Genomic DNA, 9,897 nt, shown 5'->3' on the forward strand with positions numbered 1-9,897 from the left:
TTTAAGAATTTCATCCCCAACCCCAGTCCAAAAACCAAGCACAGTATCTGGGAAAGTATTTTTGGCTTCTTGGCCACTGTGGGCCACCGTCCTCCTGAGCGAGCATGGGGGCGCACGTGCACATGTAAACGTTTTGCCCCTGGACACTTGGGGCTCAGACATACCAGACAGCAGCAACAGTTAACAACCAATAAATAAAAATATTGATCATATATATGTATAAAAAAACTCACTTTCCCACAAAAAAAAACACAATACTGATATCACAAGAAATAATAATGATAATTAATAATAATAATCAATCATCCAGGCCACGCAGGTTGTTCTGCTGCTAAAAGACCTGGATGACAAGAAACATCAATCATCTCCCAAACACATCTGGCCCAATCCAAGGACCAAAGCTCTATCTTTCCAACAATCTTTCCAGCCACCAAAAGGAAGGAAACTGGAGTTTTTTCTGAGTAACCCAGGGCCATCATCATTCTTCAGTCTATGTTTTCTAGAACAGAAGGGCATTTTAAAAAATGTCTGTTCCAAATAAAAAATAAAAGCATGGGCAAGAGAGAGAAACGATGAGGCTCTTCTGTGATGCAGTAGGTGTCCTTGGTCTGCAGATGATCACCGCTGTTTTTCCTCCGACAAGCAGAAGTTGGCAAATGGAGAGAGTGACTTCAGGGCACAGTAAGGGGATGTGGTGGGTGAGAAGGATTGGGAGGAGGGAAGGGACCTCACATTTTGAGTGCAGCCCTGCTGTGCATAAAGGAAGGCTGGAGAGAGACAAGTGGATGAGCTTCATTACTGAGGTGGTCTGATGGCACAGAGGGAGGCAGGCAGCCTGCAGGCATCTGAAAAACAGAGCATAATAAAAACAGGGGTTAAGAAGGCACCTAGTTCCATCATGGGCAGCTATGGGGAGTTGCAGGGGTTCCCTAGCCTTTAGGAAGAGAAGAAACATTCTATTGCAGAGTATGGGTCTGCAAACTCATCTGGCCCCCCTTTAACTAAACTTGCCCCCAAACTAGACCATGCTTCCAATTCCCATTCATACATCCACTTTGATTATCCTGCCATCTGCCTCACAGTTGCCTGGAAATCATGACCGGAAACCCTGGGGGCAGTTAATTCACTCAGCCTTCCTCTGGGACTGAACTGTCTTGATTGGTAAGTAATAAATGCAAACTCAACTGTGCTACAAAATCTACAGATATCCCATCTGGGCCACCTGACTGTCTGGGCCAACCCCAGGCCTACTGCCTATCTACTATCCTAATCAAAGCATTTCCCCTACTGCTCAGGGCATGGTAATCAAATCAGTATTACTATTACTCCTGGAAAAGGCATGGCACATATATTTTTGGACATCGTCAATATAGGAATTTATTTTGCTTGACTATGCATATTTGTTACAAGAATGAGATGAGAGGAAAAGAAAATTGATTTTTGTTAAATTAAAAAATAGAATTTAATTTTTTAAAAGGCATGTCAAGTGGTTGCCCTATAAAGCAATTCACCATCCATCCCTATTACCCAAAAAACCAAGATTTCTTTCTCTGACTGCGACTCCTCTACATGGGCTATCAAAATGTAAGCTTTTAGAGGGCAGAAGACCATCTCATTTTTGCATTTATAGTCCTAACAGCATAGCAAGCACTTAATGAGGGCAGGTAGGTAGCACAGTGCATAGAGAGCCAACCCTAGAATCAGGAGGATCTCTAGGTTCAGATCTGGCCTCAGGTCCTTTCTAGTTGTATGATCCCGACAAAGTCACTTAACCCCAATTGCCTAGCCTTTGCCCCTCTTCTGCCTTGGTACTGCTACTGAGTATCAGTTATAAGACAAAAGGTAAGGGTGTTTTGGGTTGGTTTGTTTGTGGGAGGGAGGGGGGGAGGGTTGGTGTTCTCTGGTGATCTTTTCAAAAGGAGAACCCATCCAAAATGTCATTAGGCCTGGTTTTGCCCTATTATCAGAGGGATAAATTAAATGGCCTATAGAGGCCTCTTTTGTTCATTATTTCTAAAGGGAAATTCATGTCAATAATGGTGATGGAAAAAGTCCAAAAAGAGGTCAAGAATAGAAGAAAAAGAAATGAGAAAGGAAGAGGCAGAGAAAGAAGGTATCAATGGGGAAGAAGAAAAAAAGAAGAAAAAGAGGCAGGGAAAAAAGGAAAAGGAAAAGAAAGGAGAAGGATGGAGAAGAAAAAGAAAGGAAAGGAGGAAGAAAAGATTGAATAGGAAGATGGGAGAGAGGAAGAGAAAGGTGAAAAGAGAAAAATGAGAATTAAAGGAAAAGGTGGAAAAGTAGAGAAAGAGAAAAAAGAACAAGAACAAGAGAAAGGAGGAACAAGAAGAAAATAAGAAAATTCATTTAGTAACAGAAAAATTGTAGACACAAATAAATTTGAAAGACTTCAAAACTCTGGTCAACAAACACAATGCCAGAGATACTACCACCACCCACCTCAGGTGATGGATACAAACACACACCCCACACAAAACATACAATCTTGCTGTTCAGTCGTGTCCAACTCTTCATGACCCCTTTGGGAAAGATATTGGAGTGGTTTGCCATTTCCTTCTCTGACTCATTTTAAACATAAGAAACCGGAGGCCACCAGGATTAAGTGACTTGTCTAGGGTCACACAGCTTTTATATAACAACTCTTTTTTTTTTCATCTTTATTTTATTTCAAATACAAATTCACACATAGGCTTTCCAAAGTTACGTGATTCATATTGTCTACCTCCCTGCTTCCCTCCCAGAGCTGACAATTTGACTGGGTTATACATGTCACACAGCTAATTAATCTGAGGCTGCATTTGAACTCAGGTCTTCTCTAATTCTAGGCTCAGTATCTACTGCAATATGTAGCAGCCATAGATTTCACACACACACACACACACACACACACACACACACACACACACACCCCTACACACACAAACACACACACACACACACACACACACACACACACACACACACTCTCTCTCTCTCTTTCTCTCTCCTCCTCCTCCTCCTCATCCTTCTTCTTCTTCCTCCTCTCCTCTCCCTCTTCTCTTCTCTCTCTCTCATGCAGACTTTGTATTGTTTAACTATGCATATTTTTATAAAGGTTTTAGGGTGGTTTTTTTTCACTTGTGGAAGGAGGCGGCAGGAGAGCAAGAGTTTTGACCATTGAAAAAATTAAACTTATAATATTTTAAAGGACAGGGAAGAGAAAGAAGAAAAAAATCTATCCCAATAACAAATGACTGTACAATATTATTAAACTGAATGTCCTTTTTATCTATCTGAATAATCAAAAGAAGATAATATACCCATGTAAGCTGGAAGGAAGGCGTTTGCAACTTAGCTATTGCTAGGCATTAAACACTACTGAAAGACGGCATGGATAAAAACCTGGCCTCTCTACAACCTGCTGTGTCTGAGGTGTTTATATGCTTATCCTGTGGGATATCAGGGCAGATGGCCTATGGTTGAATTTTTGTTCTCCTACTCCCAGTGCATAATGATCCTGGGCCCCTGGACCAAGATTGGCTATTACAGGGCCCATACTTACCCCTGCTCTGGCCCCAGGACTATACAAGCCCATCGTAGAGGGACAGTGCCTGGACGATGGAGGGGTCAGCCTTTGAGCCCTCCTGGAACTCTTGCAGTGTCAGCTTTCCATCTGAATTCTGGAAAGAGAGACGATGGTGTAAGATATTGGAATGTTCCCTGTCTAACCCCCAACCCACCCCAGCTACCCTACTTGGGATGGGCCTATGAGGGGTCCATAAACTTTTCTGTGTTGTGGCCCCCTCTGGCAATCTGGTGAAGCTTATGGACTCCTCGGAATAATGTTTTTTAAATACCTGAAAGAAATGCTAAATGGAATTTAGAGATTAATATTTTTTTAAATAAATATGTAATGTTTTCCCCCAGCCAAGTTCATAGACACCCAGAGATCTATCGGTGGACTCCAGATTAAAAACCACTGGTCTAGCGTCCAGCAACCAGACTGGCATTCAGATCTTCCTGTCAGATCAGGGGTGAGAGGCTCCTTCAGACACTAGGTCACTCACATTCAGCGATGGAAAAACTCATTTATTCCTTAACTCTTCCTACAGATAAATGAGCTGAATAATCCCAAACAATGGCTAAAATCCAAATCATTTCTATTCAGCTTGGGGATGGAGGTTTTAGGTGATTATCTTTATCTTTTCCTAGTTGATTCAGTTTCCTGAACATGAATTTGCATTCCCTAAACCTGATGGTAAGTAGGTGGTACTCAGACCTGCAGTGGAGGAGGGGGACAGGGAGCCGGAAAGCCAGGTTAGTTGAAAGAAGTTTTCTGTGGCTAATCCACAGGGAGATATTTTGGTCTGAAATTCTCAGCCCTGTGGTTTTCCCTGGGCTCATCAACTCCCAGACCCATAGAATATGAAGAGTTGAAACATCATCTAATCTAAACTTTTTCCTGTACAAGTGGGGAAATAGATGACTCAGTAGAGCTGAAGGCCAGTCACAGGGCTGGTGGCAAGGCTGGGACAAGGATTGAAGCTTCTTGATCCAGTCTAGTGCTCCACCTAATGAACCATGGGGTCAAGGTGGGGAAGGTTAGGCTCACTGGTGGCAGTGAGGTAGGGGAGGAAATTCAGGGGACCAAGAGGGGAGAGGGACATGGATTCAAATCTTGGCTCCTCTGCTGCTGTAGTTCTGTCTTGTCAAGCTCTTCATGACCCCACTGAGTTTTCTTGGCAGAAATACTAGAGTGATTTGCCATTTTCTTCTCCAGCTTATTGGACAAATAAGGAAACTGAGGCAAATAGAGTGAAGCAACTTGCCTAGGGGCCACACAGCTAATAAGTGTCTGAGGACAGATTTGAACTCAGAAAGATAAGTCTTCCTGATTGCAGGCCTAGCACTCTATTCACTGTACCGTCCAGCTATGCCCCCCCCCCCATCACTACTTATTACTTTTTTGAATCTGAGCAATTCATTTAATCTTTCTATGAGAATTTACTTTTCATATATTGTATGAATGAAGAGATGAGGGAGAATTACTGTGTGTTCCTGTGTCTGGGATTTGGATAAGAGATGCTGTCTAGTCTGCTACTTTTTGCACTTTCTTTGTGTTTGAGAATCCTAAAGAATGTCTTCCTTTTTAACAGAATTTGTTTAATAATTGAAGAGGACAAGGGTTCTTTTCCAGTGTGATGTAGGTATGGGGAGAAGTGGATAAGTTGATGGGCCAACTAATTAGCTATCACCAGTTAGCATTTGGGAAAAGGTAGTACCACACCCCAACCATCTCACCTTGTCCATCATGGCAAAGATCCGATCCACCCTCTTTTCTGGGGTGTTCTCCTCTTCTGGAAGTTCCACAGTGTTACCCTACCAAGAAAGAGATAAGGACAGTGGGTCATTATTGTCCATTCACTATGCCCTGCTTTGTCTCCTAGAGGAGTTGTTCCTCACAGTCCTGGCTAAGCAGCAAAAGATGCTATTAGCTTCTTTACCAATTAAGCATCCAAGGGTCATAGAACTCTTGAACCACGATGAACCTTAGGAACCATGTAATCCAATCCTCACAGGGTCAAAACAGAGACCAACTTCAGGAATGTCATGATCAGCTCCATAGCACATGGCCACCCCCCAGGGTGCCCACTATGCCAATATTCCCCTCTCTCACCTCAGTGTGTACACACACACACACACACACACACACACACACACACACACACACACACATATCTTCAAGTAGATCTTTGGTTTCTACCCGTCTGGATGGTGAATCACAGGACAATTATAGCCCGTTTGAAGGGGAAAGGGAGGGTCTAATTTTTTCAGTAAGTGTCTCCATACAAGATGTCACTTTTTATAAGTACAAAATCCATCCCTTCTCCAAAACTTCTCCTTGGCCTGCTCTTCCACCTTCATGCCCCACCCACTCATCCAAGGCAAAACTCTCCTTACCACCATTTGGTAAATGGCATCTACAATGTCCAGCATCTCATTCCTTGTGATGTAGCCATCATTATCCAAGTCATAGAGTTTGAATGCCCCTGAAATTGGAGACACTGGATATCAACCTTGGAATCTCTCTCACATCCCCTTATCTACAGCATAATTAGGAGTGAATTCAATATATCATCAATTCTGCCCCCCTCCCATTTCAGGAAGACATAAAGGGGAAGAAGGCCCATTTATTCCCCATCTTACAGAAAGGAAAACTGAGCCTTGAGAGAATTGAGTGGTGTTTGTGCTGAGCCATCCAGCATGTCAGTGCCAAAAGTGGCACCTCAAGTTAGATCTGGCTCCAAATCTCACTTTCTCCTCCCTAAGGTTCATATTCAGATGCTATATCACATACTAGCTATTCTCACAGAGATCATAAGATAACATTTAGAACTGAGAGGAACCTTAAAGGTCATCAACTCCAACTGCCCCATTTTACAGATGAGGAAATGAGATTAGAAAGGTTAAGCGAGTTGGCTATGGTCACAGAATGAATGCATTAGCAGAGGGATTTGAATTTGGGTCTTCTTGACAAGTCCAATACACTTAACTTCTATACCATTTAGCGGACTCTTCTAGCTAGGGCAAAGAGATCAGACTTGTCCTTTCTTCAGGTCATTATTCCCAGTCTAGAATGCCCTCTCTGTTCCTCTCTAACTATCAAAATCCTCCCATAATTCCAGGCTCAGCTTAAGTGTCTCCAAGAAGCCTTACTTGGACATCCCAGACCCTAAAGATGATCTCCTTCCTTTGAACTCAACTTAACACTTTGCCATCTGAATTACTCACTGGTACTTGGTTCAGAAAGCCTAACATTGTCCGTTACCTCTTCAGATATACGGGTCTTATCTCTCCTCTCTTAGACTGTATGCCCTGTGAAGCCAAGAATCCTGTCTATTCTTCTATGTATTCTCCCTTGGTAGTCAGCACAGACGTGTACATATCCCAGGGTTCCCAAAAGACTGATTAACTGATGGAGAAGGAACTTACATCTTAGCTTCTCATCCAGGGTCCCCCGAGAGGTCACCGATAATGCCTGGATAAACTCCGAGAACTCTATTCTCCCATCCTGACAAGGGAAGGCATTACATGCTCATCAATTGATCTGTCTCAGTGTGAGAAGCTCAAAAAAGGAGAGAGGGGAAGGGAAAGAAAATCAAAGAAAAGAGATGGATGAAGAGAGAAGATGAAGGGAGAGGAAACTAAAGAAGGGTACTGTTCATTTCTGATATAGGAAATAGTATGGAAAAGGTTTTAGACACATGTTAAATGAGTTTAAGGGATCAAAGGAAGGGATGAATGAGCATGATGGGATAAATATACACACAGACATCCCAGGTCACCTAGGGTCAGTAATAGTGATCTTTCTTAGCTTAAAATTATAGAATTCTAGATTTTAAAGAGATTTTATTTTATTACATGCATTATAATAAATTTAATATATATACATATATATATATATTGAATGGCATGACATCTAAATAATTAAAGAAAATTTTAATTAAATTAACATCAACAACAAAACTATAATAGTTGGGGACCTCATTATTCCCCTCAATGAATGAATAAAAAAAGCATTCAAAAGAGATTTTAGAAATAATCTGAACAACTGGAGGATACAGTGGATAGAGTGCCAGGTCTGGAGTCAGGAAGAATTCTCTTCCTGAGTTCAAATTTGGCCTCAGACACTTACTAGCTGCATGACTCTTTGCAAGTCATTTAACTCTTTTTTACCTCAAGTTTCCTCATCTATACAATAGGAAGCAAAGGAAATGGCAAACTACTCCAGTATTTTTGCAAAAATAAATTCCAAAAAAGGGTCCCAAAGAGTCAGACATCTTAAAAATGACTGAATTGTGTAACCACAATTACAAATTAAGAGATAATCTAATCTAACTCCACCATTTTATAAATGAGAATACTGAAGTTTGAAGAGGGAAAGCACTTGCCAAAGGTCACATACTCAATTGGTCTTAGAGCAAGGCCTAGAACCCAGTCCCTCCTGACTCCTGGGCATGGGGAAGAATATCTCAATCAATGAGCTGTCAGAACTGTAAATAATGGCCCTGACCAACCAAAGACAGTTGTTCTTGGGTCACTGCCCAGCAGGCTTAGCTCTTAGGCACAGACTAAGTCCTCAAAGGATTCCATAATCCAATAATGCCAGAAGCCAAGCAGAGGGGCACCAGTAAAAATGATAAAGGACACAGTGACACTCGAGCCCAGGTCTCAATAACACAGTAGGAAATGAAAGGACAAAGAATTATAATAATAAATGTAATATAGCAAATATGAAAAGATGCACATAATACATATTATAAATATATTATCTATATGTTATTATATCAATATATTATAAAGGTCAAAAAATAATTTAAAATAGATACAATAATAAAAAGGGGATTCTGGGAAAGAAGAGAACCAGAGGTAGCATGGTGAATTTGAAGTGAGGAAGATTTGCAATCCAAACCATCTAAGTCAGACCCATCCTCCAACAGGAATTCCCTCTACCACATCCCTGACCAGCAGTCATCCAGCCTTTGCTTGAAGACCCAGGTTAGGGGAACTCCCTTCCTCATGCGACAACGTATTCAACTTTTAGATCTAGATTGCTCTAATTGTTAGGAAGTTTTTCCTTACTTCATGCCTACCTCTATCTGCCTCTCATACCCAGAGAAGGGAAAGTTCAGGGGTGGTTGTGTGTGTATATGTGTGTCTCTCCCCCCCCCCCCCCCCCCTAAGGCAAGTTAGCTGTGAGAGAGTGGGTGTTGAGTTAGCATTTTAGGAGGAGATGAAGCTGTGGAGCCTGGTGGTGAGGGGGAGGTGGCTCCTGGGACCTTGGGGGCTGGCATCGTGCCATCAATCACTAACTCACTTTGTTTTCATCAAAGACATTGAAAACAAATGTAGCAAACTTGGTGGGATCACCAAAAGGGAAGAATTGTTTGTAGATCTTCTGGAATCCTGCAGCATCCAACTGGCCACTGGGGCAATCCTTGATGAAGCCTTTGTACCTGAGGAAGGGAAAGGACAAAGATGATGAAAAAGATCCTTAAAACACCCTCCAGAAAGGAACCCTACAACCCCAGCACCTGAGAAGTAGTGGATATGAGAACAAGTACCCTGAACTCTTGAGTCAGGAGAACTAGCTTCTTGACCCAGCTTTGCTACCTGCTATCTGTGTGTCCTCGTACAATTTATGCATCCCCCATGTGGTTCTCAGTTTCCCAATCTCTAAAATGAAAGAAGTAGTTTAGGTGAACTCTGACATCTCCTAAAGCTTAACATTTTATCTTCTAACCTTCCCGTTTCCGACATCCTGAATCCTTAAGAGCCTTTCTAGCCCCAGCATTTCAGGTTTATATTCTAAGTCCCCATCCTAGTTCAGACTTTCCATGTTTTTGAAGTTTAAGACCTTTTCCAGTTCTGACATTTGATGTTCTAGTTCTGTGGTTCTAGGATTCTAATGCCACCCAGCCTTTGTATGTTATCTAACTTTTCATTATAAAAAATATTTTGGATCTATTATTTCATTTTAACCTTAAAATAACTTGGAGGGGGGAAGAGAATAGGTAGGTGGCTTAGTGGATAGAGAGCCAGACCTGGAGGCCAGAGGTTCTGGATTCAAAGCTGGCCTCAGACACTTCCCAGCTATGTTATCATGGACAAGTCACTTAACTCCCATTGTGTAACCCTTACCACTCTTCTGCCTTGGAACCAATACTAAATATTGATCCTAAGATGGAAAGTAAGAGGAAGAAGGAAGGAAGGAAGGAAGGAAGGAAGGAAGGAAGGAAGGAAGAAAGGAAGGAAGGAAGGAAGGAAGGAAGGAAGGAAGGAAGGAAGGAAGGAAGGAAGGAAGGAAGGAAGGAAGGAAGGTACAGATAGATAAGTAGG

The 9,897-nt window shown here is 42.0% G+C and overlaps 1 protein-coding gene across 1 annotated transcript in view; it reads right to left on the reverse strand.

Moving 5' to 3' along the window:
* Positions 1-263: 263 nt before the first annotated feature.
* NCS1 (neuronal calcium sensor 1) overlaps positions 264-9,897 on the reverse strand; it is a 103,515-nt gene continuing 93,881 nt past the window's right edge. The window contains exons 3-8 of the mRNA XM_044663981.1: positions 8,876-9,014; positions 6,991-7,069; positions 5,959-6,047; positions 5,299-5,376; positions 3,560-3,677; positions 264-845 (exon numbers count right to left, since the gene is read on the reverse strand). Coding sequence (XP_044519916.1) covers positions 3,579-3,677; positions 5,299-5,376; positions 5,959-6,047; positions 6,991-7,069; positions 8,876-9,014 — 484 coding nt within the window. The 3' untranslated portion in view covers positions 264-845; positions 3,560-3,578. The remainder of the gene's footprint in view (positions 846-3,559; positions 3,678-5,298; positions 5,377-5,958; positions 6,048-6,990; positions 7,070-8,875; positions 9,015-9,897) is intronic.

The sequence above is a fragment of the Gracilinanus agilis genome, chromosome 2 (assembly GCF_016433145.1).
Source record: "Gracilinanus agilis isolate LMUSP501 chromosome 2, AgileGrace, whole genome shotgun sequence".
Lineage (NCBI taxonomy): Eukaryota > Metazoa > Chordata > Mammalia > Didelphimorphia > Didelphidae > Gracilinanus > Gracilinanus agilis.